This window comes from Primulina eburnea, chromosome 12, assembly GCF_022965805.1.
Source record: "Primulina eburnea isolate SZY01 chromosome 12, ASM2296580v1, whole genome shotgun sequence".
NCBI classification, from domain to species: Eukaryota; Viridiplantae; Streptophyta; class Magnoliopsida; order Lamiales; family Gesneriaceae; genus Primulina; species Primulina eburnea.
Window position 1 is genome coordinate 6,343,209 of NC_133112.1, and position 23,135 is coordinate 6,366,343.

General features: G+C 35.1%; 3 protein-coding genes and 1 long non-coding RNA gene across 5 annotated transcripts; 1 reads left to right on the forward strand and 3 right to left on the reverse strand.

Moving 5' to 3' along the window:
• Window positions 1-1,570: 1,570 nt before the first annotated feature.
• On the reverse strand, window positions 1,571-2,979 carry LOC140808109 (ethylene-responsive transcription factor ERF061-like). Its single transcript, XM_073165133.1, has one exon. It carries the CDS (start codon window positions 2,641-2,643, stop codon window positions 1,723-1,725), a length of 921 nt encoding a protein of 306 aa, XP_073021234.1. The 5' UTR covers window positions 2,644-2,979; the 3' UTR covers window positions 1,571-1,722.
• Window positions 2,980-10,029: 7,050 nt separating this feature from the next.
• Window positions 10,030-17,177, reverse strand: LOC140808129 (uncharacterized). Of its 2 annotated transcripts, none has more exons than XM_073165153.1 (5): window positions 15,859-17,177; window positions 13,690-14,824; window positions 11,392-12,787; window positions 11,227-11,307; window positions 10,030-10,687 (listed from the first exon to the last, which is right to left on the reverse strand). In XM_073165153.1, exons 1-5 carry the CDS (start codon window positions 16,019-16,021, stop codon window positions 10,088-10,090), a joined length of 3,375 nt encoding a protein of 1,124 aa, XP_073021254.1. In that variant the 5' UTR covers window positions 16,022-17,177; the 3' UTR covers window positions 10,030-10,087. The 2 variants fall into 2 exon arrangements, with proteins under 2 accessions (XP_073021254.1, XP_073021255.1); XM_073165154.1 differs by having other exon boundaries at window positions 15,880-17,175.
• Window positions 17,178-17,823: 646 nt separating this feature from the next.
• LOC140807976 (nucleoside diphosphate kinase 3) lies at window positions 17,824-20,937 on the forward strand. Its single transcript, XM_073164955.1, has 7 exons — window positions 17,824-18,033; window positions 18,744-18,878; window positions 19,414-19,451; window positions 19,541-19,591; window positions 19,891-20,058; window positions 20,142-20,254; window positions 20,790-20,937. Exons 1-7 carry the CDS (start codon window positions 17,958-17,960, stop codon window positions 20,911-20,913), a joined length of 705 nt encoding a protein of 234 aa, XP_073021056.1. The 5' UTR covers window positions 17,824-17,957; the 3' UTR covers window positions 20,914-20,937.
• LOC140807977 (uncharacterized) lies at window positions 20,924-21,194 on the reverse strand. Its single transcript, XR_012112784.1, has 2 exons — window positions 21,117-21,194; window positions 20,924-21,052 (listed from the first exon to the last, which is right to left on the reverse strand). It is a non-coding gene; the product is annotated as an uncharacterized lncRNA (long non-coding RNA).
• Window positions 21,195-23,135: the final 1,941 nt, after the last annotated feature.

Here is a 23,135-nt window from a genome sequence, read left to right on the forward strand (position 1 = left end):
TGTTGATAAAACGATTATTATGTTTAAAAAAGATTGACAAAAACAGACTGGAATGTGTTATATTGACACATGATAACTAGTTCTTATTCATTGAATTGAATTGGGAATGAAACACAATCAGAGATTTGGTGATCGAGCTGAGATTGACTCATTCTTCCCTGTGATGCCACCACGGTTAAAGTACAAGTAGTCTTTCAAATGGCCAGACCTCATACATATTAGACGAACAACTTTTCGACACAGTCCTTCCACGCCTAATATGATTTAAAATCCCCAATAACTTCAATTTTTACGATAGTAATTTCATCGACGTTGGAGACCTGATGCGGTTACTAAGTACGACCTGTTTCTATATTTCATCACATCCAATGAGTGAGTGATACTTTATCGATGCTCACATAGATGTGCACTGTAAGTGTGCAGCATATAAAAACTATATATATATATCTTCAAATGTTGGTATCTGTCTACACAACTTTGCTAGTTTTTATATTATTTTGAGAAAAGAAAAATAAATAAAAATTTCAATTTGTCGAGAGATGCCTATAAAAATAGCCGTATGGAAAATGTAATAGAAATTTGAAGAATAGTTATGTACCAGAAAATGACTTTCCAAGTCGGTAAAGTACCCTATGATGTATAGCTGCGACCTGCGAGGGATGGTTTCTAGAATATTCAAATTTGCATTTTAGTTTCTGGTAATAAATGATCATTTTTGCAGCTTTTTAATTAAATAAAATATTCTTATTTAATAAATAATTAAAAATAAGGAAATATTTTCCACTTGAAGATATGTTTATTTTTTTTTATATTTTTTTTTTCACTTTCTTTGTGATAGTATTTTCTTTAATCGATTTATTTACATCTATAAATGTTTATTTACCTTCACAATTATTTAAACAACGTGGACTTGTTTTGTTTTGTTTCAGAAAATGTTTTTATTAAATATTTGTTTAGTTTTAAAAAAATTTGATTTGACTAATTAATATTATGATTGAAATTATAATCAATAGAATTATATATTTTTGTAACTACAACAATAAAAAAAAGACAAAAATTTGTGTGAGACAATCTCACGGATCGTATTTATGAGACGAATATCTTATTTGAGTCATCCATGAAAAAGTATTATTTTTTATGCTAAGAGTATTACTTTTTATTGTAAATATAGGTAGGGTTAACTCGTCTCACATATTAAGATCCGTAAGACGGTCTCACATGAGATCCACTCATTAAAAAAATCATAATATGATAACTAATCCAAATCTTCTTCAACAAATAGTAGAATCAAAGATGTGCGAAAAGATAAATATCAATTCTAATGAGGTATGTATTGGTTTACGACATTTTTAGTTCAATATGTTTTGTTAAATCAATTATAATTGTGTAACTATGTTTTTTAAAATTAATTTTAGATTTTTTCGTCAAAATCGTGTAATTGTTAACTAATTTCATTCTTAAAAAAATAGATCTCTTATGATACGGTTTCATGAATCTTTATATGTGAGACAAGTCAATCCTAACGATAACGGATCAACCCTAACGATATTCACAATAAAAAATAATACTCTTAGCATAAAAAGTAATATTTTTTCATGGATGACTCAAATAAAATATATGTCTAACAAAATACGACCCGTGAGACCGTCGCACATAAATTTTTACCAAAAAATATTATAATATAATATTATCTAGCTTAGCTAACAAGGGTCTCCAAATACACTAACTGGCAAGAACTTCCCAAATCAACTCAGGATCATACGACGGCATGCGAGCAAGCGAGCAGCCCTCGATTTCCAACTCCGCCGGATGCGGCGGCGCCAGAGCCGAACACCACTCGTACGCCATCGGAGATTTGTCGCCATTCCGCAACTCATCGTCAGTAGCGTTACTACCCCAACTTTCGGTGTTCTTCGCTGAAGATGGAGATGAATCCGTCTTCTTCATCTCACCTTCACTTCCAGTACAGAAGTTGCTGTTGGAATTACTGTTGCTTTCAGGCTCCGGTCTCTTGGTGGAATTTTGGGATTTTTTCACCCTTCTCATTTTCTGACAAATGGCCTGAATCTTGGTATCCACCGCATGCTTCACAGCCTTGAGCCGAGCGGGGTCTCCGAGTCCTAGTCGGGATGGGTCGCGTAGGTTCGGAAAGTTAAGCCGGGCGTACTCGCCGCGGAGCTTGTACGCCGCCGTGTCGTATGCATAAGCCGCCACCTCGGCGGTGTCGTAAGTGCCGAGCCAAACTCTCATCCTGTTCTGTGGAAGCCTGATTTCAGCCACCCATTTACCCCACTGCCTCTGCCTCACCCCTCTGTAAAGCTTTTTCTTGGCGGGGCTGCTGAGATAAGTGAACGGGTAACCCGATTCTCGATTCGGGTTGGTTAAAGAAGATCTATAAAGCGAAGGATTTGATTTGTTATCTTCTAAGAATTTCTGCAGCAAATCGGTTTGTGTCAAGTAGACAGAAGAGCCCATCAAAGGCTTGAGAGCTGGGTTTGTCGGGGTGTTGGCTTGCTGGCAGTAGGAGAATATCGAATCCAAGGTATTGGAATTACTGCTCAGAATGATTTGTGACAGTGAAAATCCAATCTTGGAAGCATTTTCTGGCGTGAAAGGGCTGTTGGTTTCTTGCATACTCATCATTTTTTAATGTAAAATTTCTCAAGAATTCTAAACAGGGTACCTCTAAATCGAAGAAAAGCTGGAAAAAAACAAACTCCGCACAAACAGAGGATTGAGCGAATTATGCAGAGAAAACTAGAATGATTTCTTTCTTCTGGAGTTGACCCAGTTAAAACAGAGGATTGGCAAATCGGGATCAGAGAAATGACTGAAATGACTATGGCAGTAATCGGGGAAGAAAGATCGCAGCTTTTTGAGGGATTTAATTGATTGAAATCTTGTTGAAGAAGAGCAAGTCTTTTGGGTTCTTTGTTGTTTCTCTCTTCTTTTTTCTTTTGTTTGGTTCTCTGATGCTTTGATTTGGTGTATTTATATCTGTACGCTCACAGCAATTTCACATTTATGAGGTTTTCCTCATTTTTCAAAATGATAAAATAAAATGTAAATTATTCATTTTTTTTTATTTTGTCATAATTATAAAATAATATTTGTGGCAATTTAAATTATCCCATTGACATAATTTCCATTACATTATTCACATATCTTTAATTCAAGTTTAGAAATATGTGTGCTTTTTGTAAAAAAATAAAAATTGACAGTGATATAGTTAATTAGCTCTTTTTTATTCATGATATTAAAAAAAATGAGTGGTATCCCTTTAATTTGTCAATAGTTATTTTCTTTGGAGCTAGTAAGGGTATTCTCAATCGGCGAACCCTCACTCGAGAACCTAAATCGCAAAGGAGAAGATGCGGGTTCGATTCCCGTTATCCGTCCAAGATAAAATTTGAGTATGTTTTACCTAATATGCTCTTAAAAGATTGAGTATAGTCGGTCATAACAGTATAGTCAGTCTACCTCCCCCTCCCTTTCGTATCATCTCAAAACAAACGCGGTAGCAAGCTGCGACACATCGTTTTATATTGTCCGTGTAGAGAATTTCTATTTTGTTTTCTATATCCAGGAAAAACATAATTTTTTTTTGCCAATTTTGTCTTTTTAATTTCATTTATCATATAATAATAAGAAGAAGAAAAAAGCATTGGACAGTAATGTAAAATCGTGGCAAATATTAAATATCTCACAAATTTTGTAAATATAATTTCTCAAAGTGAAAAATATATGTGGTGGAAAGTATTGTGGAGTTCAATCTTGATTTTTCTCCGCGTGGACCCAATTCTTTCTGGAAGAAATTTAAAAACCTACTTTATGTATTTATTATCTCAATCAATGCAGGCAATTGGGAACCCAATGTTTTTTTTTTTGAAAGGAAAAAAATTAATAAATTTTAAAATGAAAAAGTTACTAAAATAAATAAATTTAAAAATGAAAAAGTTATTATAAATAAAGAAAGATAATTTAATTGAATTTAAAATATATAAAGATAAAATTATAAATAATATTGTGTTTTTATTTTAATTATAAAAATTTGGATTATAATATGTAATTTTCCATAGGTTTTCAATTAGTGGTTTATATGTCATGGTAGATGCAATAATAAATTATAGAATATAAGTTTAGTGGGGTTCTGAATTAAATTGAAAATTGACTTAAAAAAAAACTCATTTTAATAATAAATTATAGAATATAAAGTTAGATTGGGTTCTGAATTAAATTGAAATTTGACTTTAAAAAAATTCATTTTTTTTTGTGAAATTAAATAAGAGCATGGTGTAAAATGAATTAATGATTCTAATCTGAAATCATAAAAATATAGCATTAAAATAAATTGTCAACTAAATGCTTTTTGTGGTTGAGACTATGAAAGTAGTCACACTAATGCTAATAAATGAATGCTGCCACGCTTTGTGCCTTTTGTTCGTAGATCAATCCAAATAGACCTTGTAAATTTTGAATCAGTCAACTCTAGAATCGACATAGTCGAAACTCGAATCGAGTTTGATTTTTTTTTTTTTTTTTAATTTAAGAGTTGATATGACGAGCTCGAATACTCATATAACTATTAGGTTTGAGAAATATAGAGAAATATTAATTAACCATTTAATTTGTTTTTGTTAAATATGTTGGTGGCAGAGCATATGTGATTATATGTTCTTTGTATGCAATTAGTGTGCATAAGTATTTGAGCGTGTTTCTTGTGAAACAGTCTCACGAATCTTTATTTGTGAGACAAGTCAACTCTACCGATATTCACAATAGAAAATAATATTTTTTCATAGATGACCCAAATAAGATATATGTCTCACAAAATACGACCCGCGAGACCTCTCACACAAGTTTTTATCTAAATATTTATATATTTAAATGTAATTTTTTTTTATATTACAGCTCATTATTGCGGATATATTTATATTTTCGTAATTCACTTGTTACAGTATATAGTATTTTAGAAACCATACAAATACCATAAAGAGTGGGACCTCTATTGTGGACGGAGTAATCATGTTTAAATTTACAGTAAAAAATATTATTGACATAAATAATATGAGTAATCCAAATAAAACATTTATCTTATAAAATTGATTTGTGAGACCGTTTTATAGGAGTTTTTATGTGCTTTAAAAAATATTTGAGTTAAACAATAAATTGAAAGATATAGTACATGAATAAGCATTGAAAGTACATGGGATATGATGAATTATTTTTTAGTACGTCTCTTGCTATCCGTGATACGTGTCAATCATGTCAATATTTACAACAATAAATAATATTTTTGGCATAAAAAAATAATGTTTTTCCATGGATGATCCAAATAGGACATTAGTCTCACAACATTAACTTATGAGATCGTTTCACAAAAGTTTTTGTGATCAATTTTCGCTAGAAAAAGATCACTATGTTTCATCATTCTCTATATCTTGAATGTGTCATATAACTTTTAATCCCCCAAACCAAAGTAACAAGTTCCAAACAATCAACCACTACTTCTTAATGGGATAAGACTTGGTATAGAAAGGAAACCAAATAGATTTTTTTTTTCTTTGGGGATCACAAATTGGAGTTGGGGGACCATAATTTTGTAGCAATATAAATGTGTAAAGGTTGTTACTTTGAAATAAGATGCGCAGCTGTTTTTGAGGAATAGCCCGTGATGGGCCATTCTTTTCCCAATTTGTCTAAAAAGGCTTCGGTGTTTGCATGTGACACCATAACCTAACTCTTCCCAAAGTCAACTCCAAATCTATCATCTCATCACATTTTTTAGCATCTTGCTTGATGTTTTCTCTTACCTTAATCGTGTTTCTCCTATGCTACTATAAAAAAAAGATATAGACGATGGTAACACAAGTCGTACTTTTCAAATCTTACGCCATCACTAGAAATCGTGTTTTAATGTTTTCTCCGTTAATACTATAATAATCTGCTTTGAAACTCACGAGAATAAACTATATGAGTTTGATTGTGATACCAATTTTTACTATTTTACCAAAAGTTGCAGCTGATAATAATGATGCCTTTAGGTTGAATGTGTGTCTTCCAAAAGCAAGGCTCCTGGACGCAACAACTAAGAAGCTCAAGAAGCTAGTGGCGGTTGCAACAAGTTAACCGACAAGGGTGGTCAGTTAGGAAGGAAAAGACACGTGGATAAGGAGGCAGGATATATATCTTCCTACGATCATTGTGGAAATAACACAACACTCGTCCAGACTCTACACAGGAACCGACAAGAGGATACTCCAAACAAGAGAGCAAGAGAGAATAAAGAGATCAAGAGATATAGGCTTGATTGTAATTTCTTTTTCTTGCATTGAGAGACTTGAAAGTCTTGTATGATGTAATCTATGAAGATAGAGAGATATATTGATCAATAAAGGTTGGTTGTTCTCTCATGGACGTAGGCTGCATTGTAGCCGAACCACGTAAATTCCCTTGTGTTCTTTATTCTTCTGTGATTATTTAGAGAGTTAGATTGCGACCAAGAACCGAAATACAAACATTTTCAATTCTCAAATTGAAATATCATTACAACCAACTTAAAATTTGGATTTATCCATTTTTCTTTAATTAGTTGAGATGTTTGTCACAATTAAGCCTCGAACAAAATCTTGATCATATCGAGTACACAACAAGTCATCAACAATTTCACTCTGAAACTTTTTTATGGACTTCAATTTTAAAATAAACAAGAATAAAAATACATTCCAAGCAAAACAATTGCAAATTGGCAGCAACGTAATTTTGTTGCGAAAAGGTCTATTTTGGCCTCTAGTAAGACTTTTTGCATCTAACCCATGCTGAAGCGGTCCCCACGCACCGTCACTACCTAGCCCACCGACAGCCGACCTGCTCGTTTCGTTGATTTTAATCGATTCTTTTCCTTTCAACAAGTTCTGAGAATTCTTTCATCGACCACCCTACGATTCTATCTCGATACAAGATTTTCATCAAATTTGTTGTATATATTTGTTATCTTTATCTGTGAGACGGATCAACCCTACCGATGTTCATAATAAAAAATAATAAAAAGTAATATTTTTTGATAGATGACCGAAATAAAATATCCGTCTCACAAAATACGACCGTCTCACACAAATTTTTGCATCTCCCCACAATAACCAAACTAAAAATAACCTTAAACATTAATTATTATTTTCATGAATAAATTCGATGTATTAGGTAGAATGAATGAAAAAATAAATAAATTACCGCAAACAAATCTTGTAAAACGTGACTTACATTGTAGGAGTACAGGCCAGCAGCTTACTTGTATATCCTCGTCAGAAATTAGCAACGTAATCATATCCAGATTACTGCTAATGGATATATAGCTGTGATTACTGTTTAGATGCAAACCATGCAATGGTTTAGAAGTAGATTGGTCTTTGGTGTATGAATTAATTAACATACCATGCCTGCCTGCCTGCGTTTAATCTGCTGTTTTGTCAAAACCCATTAAAATTTGCTTAGCAATAATCGATTAGGTGCTACATTTGAATCATTGCTTTTACTGTAGATATATTTACGGACTGGATTGCTTTCTTGTTTCGGTTGTATGCTGGCTGCATTTATAAGCTCGGGTTTTTTTTTCCACCTCCAGAGTTTTCAAATACAGTGTAGCAGAAATTGATTTGAGCTGTGAGAGCTGTGTATCTCATACTTGGGAGCCTTCCAGTACTTTGTCTTCTCTGTTTCTTGCAGATTCCCATAAAATCAATAATTCAGCGCTTTGGTGAATACCATGGATTCATTATTGTTACTTTATTTGCCATCTTATGGATATCTTTATTTTCCATTTTTCGTCTGACAATGAATGTTTCTCCTTGGTACATGGTATATGGCAGGCATCATAGTTTATTGTTGGGCATTCTGTTGTTATAAGTTGCAATCCTAAAATGAATTTCTGATTCTTTTCAATGTAATGTGTTGATGTTAGTGATGTTAATATCCCAACTCTCTGGTTTCCAGTCTTCTTAACAATATTTCCAATGCTATCAGTGCCAAGTTTGTTTTCGTAGACATCAATCAAGCATTGATCAAATGATTTACCTGCAGTCTTGATTTATGTGAGCGCTGATCTGAGTGATTCTGGTGACATATGTAGAGGTTTTATGTGTTGCGGGTTTCGTCAATTGCTCGATTTCTTCAATTCAGGCATGATAAGTTTGAAGGAGGTGGACCTTTCAAGATGCTCCAAGATAACGGACGCTGGTGTTAAGCATCTTCTGTCTATTCCAGCCCTTGAGAACTTGAGCATTTCTGAAACTGATGTTACAGCAGATGGAGTTTCACTTCTTGCTTCACTAACTAATTTGTTGGTTTTGGACCTGTGGGGGTTACCTATCACGGATTCGGCTCTGGGTTCTCTTCAGGTAGAAAATTCTCTCTCTCTTTCGACCCCGTCCCCCACCCCAAATGTGCATGTGCTTGTTGCTACTAATGGAGATTGGTGTTGTTAAGGGCTTTTAACCAGTTCCTTTGCTAATGGATCTGAACTTACTTTTTGTGCAACTGTGATGTGATGGTACTGTGACTTGTGAGTCATTCTTGCAGCAAACATAAACTGGACATATATACTTGTTATTCAGATGTGCTACTCTTATGTTTGTACTCAAAGTTTTCTTGTAAGTTGCTCCAATCTAATTTGAATAATCAACATTTTTTTAGTTCTCACAAAATTGGAACACCTAGACCTTTGGGGTAGTGAAGTGTCTAATGAAGGAGTTCATCTCAAGCAGCTCCCTAAGTCGAAAATTTTAACTCTAGCTTGGACCGGTGTGACAGAGTTGCCTAATTTCTCATCTCTTGCATGCCTGAACATGAGTAACTGCACCATACTCTCTCTTTTTGAAGGGATTTGTCCTAAAGGAGAAACTTATAATGCATGGGGCTAAAATTACAGATGTTTACGAAGTTTTCCAGTATGTTGGAACCAATATGCTTAATTGCTTGAATATATCCAACTCGTGTGCAAAATCTCAGTCATTTGGAAACATTAGACTCGGAGGAAACACAAACTAAGGATACATCATTGTGCCCTCCTGCTAGCTTGGGCAGATCGAGCTATTTATATCTAAGAACTGATTCTCTAGCTTGGGCAGATTGAGCTATTTATCTCTAAGAACTGATTCTCTTACAGATGCTTGTCTTTACCTCGTATCTAGTGTTCCCTAAACACAAACCGAAATTCATTAGTTTGGGTAAGACTGGTTATAAAAATTAATTTTTTTTGTTTGATTTGAAATTTTATAAAACCGATAAAATGTTGTTTGACTTGAATTTTTTTTCTAAAATCGAACCAAAATGTAGTATGGGTTGGTCGAGTCTTGACATTTGGATAGAAGTCTTCAAAAAACTATTTAAATAAATTTATAAATCGGAAATTGTGGAAGAAAAGCCTAAAATTATACATATCTATGTTTTTCTGCTCGTATTTCAGCTTCCCTTTTTAAAATTACAAATGCGACATTCGCTCACTCTCCCACAAATTTTAAAGTCGAAGAATGATACTAGCTATTAGTAACTTGTTTTTAAATATTCTTTTTATTTTCATACAATTAAAAAAAATTTATTAATTAAGAGTCAATTTTAACTTTCAAGTCCCTCACCCAAATTCTTGAACTGCCCTTTACCCCTGGTAGTAGCTCAAGGAATTATGGCGAACAGTCCATTTGAATTCAATTGTTGGAGTGATTTTGGAAATAAAAATATATAATTTAAATTAGACACAATAGTCAAAAACTGTCGATATATTTTTAAGAAACGAAAGTATAATTACTATGGCTTTTTGTATGTTTCCAGCGTAATTTAGAAACCTTTCAATCCCTTTAACTACCTGACATTTGGAAGAACTGCTAAGGTCAAGAAGGCAGCAGCAGCCGCCTCTGCATAGGTGATTAGGGTCGAGTGAGCATTTGATTCCCATGTTTACCCATCTAACCAGAGAAACTCACTTAAAAACTGTGAAACCCAGTAACCACATCAGCAGCAAGCAAACGGACAAGATAAAAGGGAAAAAAAGAAACACAGATTGCCATTTTGAAAATTCAGATAAATATAAATTGTCTCAATGTGTACTTTCAGGAGAATGATGTATCCGACTTAAAATTAATGATTCAGACACAACCAACTCTGGCATCATCGCCTCTGAACACACATCCGAATTTAGAAGGGTACCATAACTAGTAACACCAGACTTCACATACTCAATGTTACCATCAATTTTCACCTCAGCAGCAGGTAAAGGAGCATGGAACCCTTCAATGCTTTCCGCAGACAACAATCTCTCCTCGAGGATCTGGTCCTTTGGTAATACTTTTGATGCTAAATTCATTATCATGTTATCATGTTCTATGGTAGAAACTGGCTCTTCGGATTTTACCATTGTATTGGCCAGTGGTAGATCAAGATTTTGATGGGCGGATTCAGTATAACCTCCAGCATCTGATGAAGTATTTGGAGGAGTTAACTCAACAATCACGTGCGAAAGTGCGTCTTTTCCATCTTGCATGTCACTGGTACTAGACTGCTTCTCAGTTTTATTTTCTTCTATGTTGAGATCCTCGTGATCGGGCTTGGTAAAAGGTAGGTTGACACTTGAAAATTTCTCCCAGTTTATAACTTTGTCAAAGCTACCTTTTTTACTCTCATAAAGGTATATTGCTTTCTGCAATCACAACAGAATCCACACCAGCAAAAAATCAATACATCCATAACAATAGGTAATTGAAAATTTGGATTTCAACAGAAACAGACTAGAACTAGGAATACCCTGAAGGGTTCCATGCCAAATAAATGATACCATGCATATGTAATAAAACCAAACAACAGATGCTACTTAAAAAGGTCTCTTTTCTGGGTCTTCTAGCTGCTGCCTTTACACATCAACACAGATGACGAAAGGGATCAATCATAGAATAATAGGAAAAAATTTACACAGATGAATTATCTATTTTTGCTCATCAGATGCAGTATCAGCAAAACATCACAAATAAATTCACCATATCCCTGTACATCAGAACCAACAAAACTATCATTTCATTGTACAATGACAAGTTGATGTAAGAAAAATTTCACTGATCTACAATGGACATTCATATCACCACAATTTAAATGAACTGCACATCACTGTATTCTATATGCAAGTATGTTTTTAAATATTCTGCAAAACACATAAACACACCATTCTTCAACATCATAAAATACCTGGAAAACAGAATCATCCACAGTTGCAGATAGTGAAGACCTAAAAATTCGGTGATGTGCTACGTTAGCTTCTATGGCTTCCTGTAATCAAAAAACAAAAAAAACAATTAGTTTTGATATATGAATAGAGCAATATGATAAAATACATGAGGTTGCCTCCTTCACCTCTAGGAATAATATTTTTAAATCGTCTATATCAGAAATTATGCTTTTATCCATATCAATAAAGCCTCTGCACTGACTGAATAACTCAGGTTCAGTAAGATCTGCAGAAATATCAAGCTTGGAAAGGTAAACCAGGCAAAGAGGTACAACATCCTTCTTCGAGATTTTAGCTAAATTACTAGTATCCTCGAGGTTATCAATGGGAGCATCTGCAGGATTAATTTCGGAGTCATTGGTGGATTGGTTAACATCATTGGTTGCTGCCTGCTCATCAGAAAGAAATTGTTCATTCTGAGTTTGCTGAATAGATGGACCAGCCGACGCTTCGTCTATATTCAGTGAGAAGTCATTCTCTTTGTCATAAGATGGCATCTCCAAGCACACAGTATTACTTGGACCCTTCAACAAATCTCCAGTTGAATCCCAGCCACGACCACCAGGCAGGCTTCTAGAATGGTCCCACCCTGGCCTACCATAACTGTGTGCCTCATCCCGAAAGACAGCATTACTTGCATCCCAAGAATGCAATGGATTACATGAATCATCAACAGGATTGTGCCATCCCAATGGGTGAACAGGGCCTGAAAATCTGTCGGTGTCGGGAATGTGACAAGGAATAGGATGGTTCGAATCCAGGGGTGGTCTGATGCCAAACATTGCTGGAGCTGGAAATGGCTGCATTACCGAATGAAAACTGACAGGGGGCGGAGGATGTGGGAAAGACATGAAACCATTTGGAACAGAAGACGGCCAGCTTGGAATGCCTCTCCAAGGACTTGCTTGAATTCTTCCCAGATTAGGATCGCCGCCGCTCCTCCTATGATGGCTGTTCCACTTGAATCTACTGTCATTTTCAATGGAGCCTGACATTAAAGGGCTATCCACCCCTGTTCTCAGGGGAGGAAGAGGTCGAAATGACATAGAACTTCCAGAAAATTGACTATTTCGTGTAAAAGGGGAAGACACAGACAGAGTATCCCCATCAGCTAGTGAATTTTCATCTTTAGGAAGCACATCCATGGTCAACTCCCGACGTTCCCTACCTTCCTTGCCAGGGTGATCCTTCATATCTCGAGAACCACTACTCCTCTGCGTCAATTCTTCCATATCAACATTTCGTCTTACATCAGGCCTATTAAACTGTCTCCTATCAGTATTTGAGGATGTAGATTTATCCAGCAGTTTCAAAGGTGATAAATAAATGTCTTGTTTCAAGCGTCTTTCAGCAGATGACTCTGTCAATTGACCATCTTCTTTCTGACCAAGTTTCTCCAATGACCAGGATGAGGTCTTTTCAGATCCTCCCATAGCATAATCTCTACCAGAAGTCATATTGTGCCGAAGTCTTTCTTCATAACTATATTCTCTATGCTTGTATTCATCCTGCTTAGTGAGCCTGAACAACAGCCAAAGGAAGTGTAAATGCGTGTTTGATCAGAACAGCAAACTTTATACAAAATATTTTTTTATTAACGCATATGCTACTACAGAACATGAAAATAGAAGCAATAACAAAGTTGATGCCAATTTTTTTTTTTTAGAAAAACAAAAGGTTAAATCATAACTGGTTCATCGGAGTTCGGCATAAAGGTGGCCAAAGAAGATGGAAATTATCCTTCACTTATGCTCCGGTCCAAATTCACAGGGATATGATGCCACCAGAATTAACACACTCCATTGTACCAACTCCACAACCCAAAAAAACACACACACAGAAAGACCACAAAAATTGTTCTTCCTTTGATTGAAACTGCAAGTTATAATTGAACAGCAAAAGAAACAATACAATATGGATTTTTAAAAGAATCGGCAGAAATTAAAGCATCAAGTGAGAAGAACCCACGAAATCCACCAATATATGACAAATTATGACTTAAATTTGACACTGAAATATAAAATAAAACTAAAAGATAACAAAATTATGATAAATGTTTTCAACTAAAGATGCTACACATATCATCCAGAGGCATTGACTTAATAAAAATTTTATTTTTATGCATGGCCTTCTACATCCTTAAGCTCTTCACAAAGGGATGACTTATTTGTGATGGAATCTGCTTTCCATTTCAGTATCATCGAGAAACTCCAAAAATTTGAGGCAGCACAGTTTTTCTTCAAGCATGCAACCACATTGTAAATGGAAAGACTTTCACACAACTATCGATTTAACCCCTACAGAATAACAAAAATACACAATTTGCACTGGGATTGCAAACGTTTCTGAGTTTGGCATCAGTATGTTAGTCCAATTCAGTCACAATAACATTTGGAATGATGATACTTGACATTAATAATTACCTATAGTTATCCCTTGGAGCAAGAGAACTTGAGCTGGGTGAACTACGCCGTCTGCTGCGGGATAAATTAAGTTCCGTGTCAGTAGTCCTTGATGTAGACCGCCCTCTGTCAGGTACTGAGTCCACTCGTGCTTCACTTCCACTTTTCTTTTCTGAATCAAATATTTGATCCTTGGTACTTCGGGATCTAACATCACCATTATCCTGTTTTTCAGTAGTTCTTCTCCTACCTTGACCATCTCTATACCTGACTGTTCTATCATCATGGATTGGACTATCATCATGTGTACTTGAATGTTTAGAACGATGATCAGCAGCATAACCACCGTCATTTGAATGTCTATGGTTAGATTTAGAACAGTCCCTTGAGGCAAGTTCTTCACTGTACTTTGCTTCTCTTGGTCTCTTCTCTCTATCAAAATCATCTGCCTGCTTACTATCCTTATACCGAATCTCCCTTTCAATATCATCTCGATGCTTTTCTTCCTTGGTAACATTATCCCTACGGCTATCTTCCTTATAATTACTTCCCCGGTGTCTATCATCTCTATGCCCATTTTCGTAATGCCTGACATCCCCATCTCGACCATTATTTTCTCCATCATCACGATATTGATCATCCACGCGTCTGCTCTCTCTTTCACTATCTTCACGGTGTCTATAATCCCTGTGTTGACGAGCACCCTCCCGATATTTATCATCCTTCCTCTTGGTATCTTTATCTCCATTTTCACGATGCTTTTCATCTTTATGTATATTATCACTGTCACCATCTCCAAGATGCCTATCATCTCTACGCTTGACATCTTTCCCGACATCTTCTTTATGCTTACCATCCCGATGTTTATTATTGTTCTTAATTTCTTCATGATACTTTTCATCCCTTTTCCCATCATTTTTGTGGTCATCTTCATGAAGATGATATTTGTCTACATAAACTCTATCTTTGGGCTTATCAACTTTGTATTTCACATCCTTGGCATGGTCACTTCTTGAGGACAATCCTCTTTCATCACCTTCTTTAAAATCATCGTGATGTTTACCTCTATCGCTGGAGCTTTCTCTTCTCCTACGTATTCTTTCATCAACTTCCTTCTCTACCTCAGGATTTTGTAACTCCGCTTTTACAGGAAAATCTGCAGAAAGAAATTAAAATTTATGATTTAGAAATACTAAGTATTACTTCTCAGGTTAGCACAATTCCAAAAATCGTGGCACATCGTAAATAAACCAATCTTCTGGAACGGACTATAAAATTGTAAAAGACCTATACCCTCAAATAATAAAGTTAAGGTTATCCTACTTTTATTATTGAATAATAACTTAGCTAGAACTTATGAAGCCTCAACACAGCAATACAAACCTTGTTGTTTGGTTAATTCACAAACACCACAAACAAAAACTATTCTAAGAGAGAAAATCTTTTCTATTAATACAACATACAGAAAAAGATAATTTATACAAAAAAACAGAAGAAGGAACCAAGCCTTTCGAGTGACGGGAAAGATCCATCAATAGATAAAATACACATAATCCTACTACAAAGCAATCAAATCATAACCAAATCTAGAAGTTCATTTTACACACCGCATGCCAACTTTATTACAAACATTAGTAAAATGTGTGGAAATGTCAGGAATATAGTAAAGCATCTTTTTTGTGAAGCCATATATCTTTTCTTGCTTCAAGTTAATTGATTATATGTATTCTTAAAGTCCCCGGATGGATTAGAAAGGAATTAAAATGAAAAATCAAATTAAACTATGAAATGCCACATTGAGTGTTCAAAGCGTTCAGCTAGAATCAACAGGAAAACAATAAAACATCTAAACCATTTCACAAGGAGTGCTCCCTCCACCTTCCACCTCGTTCCAACCCAGTATGAGGTCATATGACATGTCATCTTCTCTAAGCATCCGGATAACTCTAACCACCAATAACTCAAACTGAACCATAAATAAAATTGCGTAGACAGATGCAACGCTCATTAGACAGAAGTATGGTGGTTCAATTGCCAACATTAGTGGCTGATACAAATAGGACTTTCAGATTATCAAATAACAACTATCCTTGAGTGAACCCAAATTTGTTTTAACCACCAGAACTTCTCAACTACACACAGAAAATAATTATGAAACAAAGAGAAGTTGTCAAAATCATATGTTCATACCATGACACAAAGTTATCTTACCTGAGTTTTCTCGACCACGTTTAGCCTTTCTCTCAAAATCAAGATCCCCCGACTGTAATACCTGCTTCAAGCCAACATCCATATCAACTAAATTTGTCTTAGCATCACCGCGCTTGCTAACCTGCCCTAAATACTTCTCCATCTCCTTATCTGCCCCACGATCCTTGCCCTTGTATTCCTTCCCTTCTTTCTGAGCAGAAAAATCCCTCTCAGACTTCCTCTTAGACTCTCCTTTACTTCTAATGTCCTCTTTCTCCACCGCAACTGCTGAACTCTCTATCTCTCCAGCACTTCCACTCTCATGCTTTATATCCTTATTCTTCAACTCTATTCTCAAATTTTTCCCTTTATTGCTGACTTCCTTCAATTTAGACTCGCTTTTAGTGTTGTCCCCTTTGATTGTTACCTTCTCTGCAATCCTGTCACTATTACTTCTTTCTACACCTCCATTCCACCTGTCTCCACTATCGCCAATGTCGGTTTTCTCTTTCCTCCGTTTTGATGAAAAATATTCCTCAGAGGCCTCTTCATTCCCAAAACCATTCGGATCTTTACCTTCATTGCCTTCTCGCGCCTGGGATGAAATTTTGCGCTTCTCACCAGCTGCTGAATCCCGATAAGCCTTCACCAAATTCTCATCCCTACTATTTTTATCCCTCGTCCTTACATCCTACTTCAGAGTCTGAATAATCCTTTGAACTGTGTTTGCTATGCTTATGTGATCTGTGCCTCGAACTCCTGGGCATGGCTGTAAGTAACTTCACTTCGCCTCTAACAAACTCAAAGCCCTGATTTCCACAATTGAACTACCCACAACAAAATCAACCAAAATATTACTTCAAAATCAACTCCGCTGACCTAAAAAGAATCAATCCGACAACCACAATGCTACAAAGTAGTTCAGCCAAAACACAAAAAAAAACCCTAATTCGAGCAGTCACCAGACGAAACTTCGCGCTAATCAAATCAAGAAGCAGCCTTGAATGCCCAGTTGAAAATATAAATCATGGGCCGTTAAGAGTTAAGAAAACCGTCCACAGTCTGAAGACTTTGACCCCTCAGATCGATTGATAACCGCGGAACAAAAAGAAAAAAACACATCTAAATACACAATGAACGAAAATGCAATTCATCACCATGAAAATTCACATTGATTCCAAGAAATGGAGGGAGGAGAAGAATAAATTTGTGAAATTTTGAGAGAGACTGGGCGAGAGAGGAGGCGGAGGTAGAATCGTGGTATAAACTAGTCGTATGAAACTAGTTGACCTCCGAAGCCACGTATGGTTTTACGTTCCAGATAATTTTCGTGTGTGTGTAAATATTTGTACGAGAATTATCGTATTTAAATGCTTTCTCGCTTTTATATTGAGTATTTGTATCTTCTCGGATTCTTTATAAACGGTTCGAGTTGTAGAGGATCGTGATCTTTTGGTGTATTAATTTTGGAGGTCTGCGATCTTCTTCGATCTCTTATTTTTATCGAGTAGGTGTTTTGTGAGACGGTTTTACGAATCTGATCAACCTTACCGATATTCACAATAAAAAGTAATATTCTTAACCTAAAAAATAAAGCAAAAATTTGTATGAGACGCTCTCATGAGTCGTATTTTGTGAGACGAATATTTTATTTAGGTCATTCATGAAAAAATATTACGGTGATGTTTCGTTCTCCCGATATTTGATACTGGAGTTTGATTTTTTTTGTAAATATTTCACTTCCTAAGTTAAGATCACGGATGATGTGTTATAGTAAGTCAAATAAATCAATTTATGACTTGAATTTTTTTGGTTTTTATGGGAAAAAAATTATTTTTATAATATGATTATACGATGATGTTTATTTTTTTTAAAAAAAGTTATATGGAATGGAGGGGTGATTATTATTTTAATTTAATAAAAAAAACACGTGTTACTTTCCTAGCATTCCGGAAAGTCGCGTTGAAAAAATCCAATTTAACTTTATACCACCAGAGTCGCCCCAAAGGGAATCAAAAGCCACCACTCATTGCACTACTTTTGCCAACCTAACTGCTTTCTTCATTCAACCAACCAATCCTAGTGCTTGTTGCTGAAGGATGAGGTCTCAAATCTGCAGATCTGCGAAATATTTCCTCTCAGCTGCGTCCAAGCGTTGCTCTCGTTCGTTTTCCGGTAATTTTTAGCTTAATTCTTAATGTTTTGATCGGTGGGCATTCTCAGCTGTATGCTATTGTTCGTAAGTTTTACTGATGACCGATGCATGGAGTTGTTAGATCTGCGTTGCTCATAGTTAACGAATTGCGTGATTGCTGTTCGGTCAGCTGATTGGAATTTCCGGGAGGAGTTTATTTTTGGACTTGGTGGCAGGTGGTTGGTTAGTTATCGAAATGGTGTATTTTTTCCATGTTTAATATATGAAAACTGCGGTTTTAGTTTTGTTCTGATTAGTCATTACCGAAAGTCTAGATTGGTTATAATTCAGTGACTGTTGTTTGATCAGTTGATTGAAATTTGTTTAGAAGAGAGTGTTTTTTGTTGAAAGTTATGAGTGAGTGATTGAATGAGCTCAATTTTGTCTTTACTATCTGTTTTTCTTTTTCGAGTATATAACTCAAAAAGGATTGATCGGGCAAGCTATGCAAATTTATTTTATTTTAGTGTCTCAGACCCATGTCCTTTGGCTGTTCTCACTTTTGAAACTGACCGAACATCCTTGGACACATGCAACTTGAATGAGAACGGTGGTATTGTGAATATGTGCTGCGCTATCAGAGCCTGTTGGTTTATCTTTTAATAATAAATTATTTGAGCAAAAATTGAAATGTGTGGTTATGCCTTAGCATGCTAAGAACAACAGAAGTTGAGTAAATTCATAATTGCAGGAGGTCATGCTGCTGCAGCTGCAGCTTCAGTTTCATGCAGAGGAAGAGTTTCATCTTTAGCTTCATATAGTGCAACTGAATCAGGAAAGGCTTATAAGGTTTGGCTTTCTGGGGCCTTATCCCTTCCTGCTGCAGGTTATAGCACGTTCCCCCTCTGAAGTGAATTTCTTTTCCATAGAAATGCTGTATTTTATCATAGATGAATGCTCGAATTTTTATCGTCTTTCGGCTGCCTACAATTTCCGTTGGCAAATCCTGCTCTATATTACTTTAATTAGTGGAATGTCGGAAAGATAAAAAAGAAGAGCTGCTTTGTCCCATGCTTAACATTGGCATTGTGGCATCCGTTGCCTCTTCTACGATAATTGTTATATGCTTCTGCAATGTAACAGGATGGAAATTTTTCCGTGTTATAGTTAGAAATTGGGCATGTGTATGCACTTCCCAAGAAAACTACTTCATCCACAAGCCTCCATCATTTTCTATTTAATCATTTACCCTGGTTCCCTGTTATGCGCTTCCCCTATGCAAGTCAGAAGCTGTTCGGGATCTGGTTATTTTGCGTTGATTCAAATTTAGTCATGTATCTTGATTCACGAAAGATATGAAAGCTTAGCATCAGTTAGCACTAAATTTTTTTATTCTGTCTCTCTTTTTTTATGTGTTACAGCTTTAATGCTTAGGGAACAGGAGGCACACGCAGCAGAGGTACATCTACCAAACATTCCTTGTCTTGTCGTATGTATTGTTTCTCCGTTCTTTCTGCTGAATGAAGCTGCATTGTTACCTTTTTGTAGATGGAGCGAACTTTTATTGCCATCAAGCCGGATGGAGTGCAAAGGGGCTTGGTATTGTTCTGTCAAGCTTATTCTGTTAAACATTCTTTCAAATCCCATTAAAAGGCTATTGGCGGGTGGTTACATTTGTTTCTCGATTTGTATGTACGAGAGTTAGTACATGGCATAATGTTTATTTTTATTTACTTATCCCCCTGACAGAATGACCTAGGAAGAAATAAAAATCCACAGAATAAAAAGAAAATTATATTGGAACCATCCTCTTTGTATGTTTCAGGTTTAGGCATCTCTTCTTTATATTTGTTTGTATTCAAATTTATTTACTCTGACCAAGTTTCTAATGGTTTCAGATATCGGAAATCATATCCAGGTTTGAACAAAAAGGCTTCAAGCTCACGGGAATCAAGATCATCGTTCCCTCAAAGGATTTTGCGAAGAAACATTATCACGACCTCAAGGAAAGGCCTTTCTTTGATGGGTTGTGCGATTTCCTAAGCTCTGGACCAGTTATTGCCATGGTTAGAATATCTAAGCTCCCACTTGCAAACTCTGTACACAATCTTTGGCAAGAATCTAATTTACTCCATTTGTGCTGATTCAGGTTTGGGAAGGTGAAGGAGTGATCAAATACGGTCGTAAGCTCATTGGAGCTACAGATCCACAGAAATCAGAACCTGGAACGATCAGAGGGGATCTAGCAGTCGTGGTTGGAAGGTATGTTTTAGTAAGCTCGGTTATTTTTTTTGGGTTGTATAATCACACCGTTCACAGATTCAGAACGTGCTTGCTTTTTTTATCCAGAAAAATTAACCATCACAACAAGTTATTCCAACCCACTGTTTGATGTGTATTATGTGAAATTCGAAAAAAAAAAACCATAGATTATGTGCCAATGTTTGTAAAAAGAGTTCATTAATAACTCGATTTCAAAATAAACTTTCATTAATCTACTTGCGTAGACTGTTATAATGTTAAGTCCTTGATATGTTCAATGCTGTTCTATCATATATAATAGATGTGAGATTACTTCTTTTGTGATATGGTTAGAATTATGCGTTCGACAAATTTGTTGGGGCAATTTAACCAAGAATCATGCCACTGGACACATGATTTGCACAATTGAGTCTAAGAACTTGAAATAACAATTCTCCCAAATTTGTTGAATGAATCTTCACAAGAATCTTCATTCCCAAGTGTAGCATTTTACTTTTGGCTAACATAATGCTACCATTGTTGTTATGGTTTCCAGAAATATAATTCATGGGAGCGATGGCCCGGAGACTGCAAAGGATGAAATCAACTTATGGTTTAAACCTGAGGAGTTGGTTAGTTACGCGAGCCATGCTGAGAAGTGGATTTATGGTGTCAATTGAAGTGCGACTCTTCTTTTGTTTTTTTTTTGTTAATAAATTCTTGGAAACTACCCAATAATATGCTGGGTAAATCATCTAAATAACGATGGTGGTTTCATTTTTTTCTCTGCTGAGTACTTTGCCTCCAATAATGTATCATCTAAATAACGATGGTGGTTTCATTTTTTTCTCTGCTGAGAACTTTGCCTCCAATAATGTAACACTATAATTTTAATTTAAAGACTTCGGTCCGAATCAAAGTTGGACCTATGAACCCGCTCTATACATTTAATTAAGAAAACTTAAATAAATTGTTATTAATAAAATATATATACATACATATATATTACATAATATGTATATGTCTACATTTTTATATTGTGTGGGCATATATATATTTAATATAATGTATCACATATATATATATATATATATATATATATATATATATATATATATATATATATATATATTTTGTGTGTGTGTGAGAGAATGAGAGAGAGAGTTTAAGGTATTTTTGGGCGTTGCGCTGGCACCTAGGGGTGTGTATTCGGTTAATTCGGTCACCGACCGAACCGAATTGCCAATAATCGAACCGAACCGAACCGAATTTTATTTTGATAACCGAACCGACAGAATTAGTTTTAATAACCGATCACAAATTAACCGAATTAAAATCGGTTAATTCGGTCGGTGATCGAATTAACCGATTTTTTTTAAAAAAATAAAATTAAATATAAAAACATTAAAAATATTATAAATTATATAATAAATCTATTTTTTAAAAAAAATTAATTTATTATTCGGTTAATTCGGTTAATTCGGTTAACCGATTTTTTTTTACGAAAACCGAAACCGAACCGAATTAACCGATTTTTTTAAACTTCCAAAACCGAATTTCCGAAATAACCGAACCGAATTTCCGAATTGGCTCGGTTCGGTCGGTTATTTCGGTTTAACCGAGATTTTGCTCACCCCTACTGGCACCCAGCTATATATATATATATATATATATATTTATTTAATATAATGTATCATATATATATATATACATATTGTATGTGTGTGAGAGAGAGAGGGTGTAGGGTATTCTTGGACGTTGTGCTGGCACTTAGCTATATATATTTAATTTTTTTTAAAAAAAAAAAAACTCATTTCACGCTCTGGCTTCAGAAGAGAGTAGACAAATTTTGAAGACAGATTTCACGCTCAGAAAGAATGAAGGGCAAAATTGAGAATATAATGTAGAAGATCATCAATTTCACGTTTAGAAGAGAAGAAAGCTTCTCCTTCCGCTTGGAAATTCATGATTCTAACAACATGTGGAGAACTAGAATGGACTTCGATGATTGAAATTAATTAGTAGTGTTTTCACCAAAATCATAAACAAAATGGTATTCGATAATGATTTTTAAATATTGCTTTGTATGTATTTATGTTTCTACTACTGATATTTGTAAGATGCTAAGTTTTGATAAGATACTGCTCTGGTGAAATGGTTATTGCTATATTAAGTTAAACTTTAATATTACTGTGTGTTAGTTAAACTTTCTGTATTATCCGCATTCCTTGAGTAATGGTTTAATGACCTGTAATCTCCATCCCTAGTTTAAATAGCGAGATTTGTTGTTGAAATTGATGAGTATTACATGGTATGTACTGGTGCTTGAAATATATGCAAATTAAATAATAAATCTTTGCATTATGATTCTAAGAAAATATTTTGGGCAATTAAAAACGAACCGGAAACTTCTTGCAACAACTTGCATAATATAGTTAATCATGGTCACTAATTTGTAGATATTTCAAATTCTCTTGTATCTTAAAATTTCTTCTTTATCTCATCCAAGTTTTGTTCTGTCTCTTGCAACTTCTTTATTTATTCAGGCTGCGAAACTTTTCCCCTTGTATTTGAGCTTGAAGATGTAGGTGAACTTGAACTTTCGTTTGCACTAGATTTGGAGGAAGTGCGTGCAACTTGTTTCACCATAAATGCACCAAAAGATCTTTCTACCTCCACTCTATTTTTGAAAGACTGGTGGACAACACCCTTATATCTGTTAACTTTAAAAGATGATTCTCCTCACGTGTCATAAATACCTGATCACGTCCAACAAAGACGACATATGTTTTCTCCTATCGTGCACAAAAAATCACAAACTTTTTCAACATGCATCAAGAAAAGATTACAACTACAAACAATTGAAAAATAAACAACTCACCATTGTTAAAACTCAGCAACA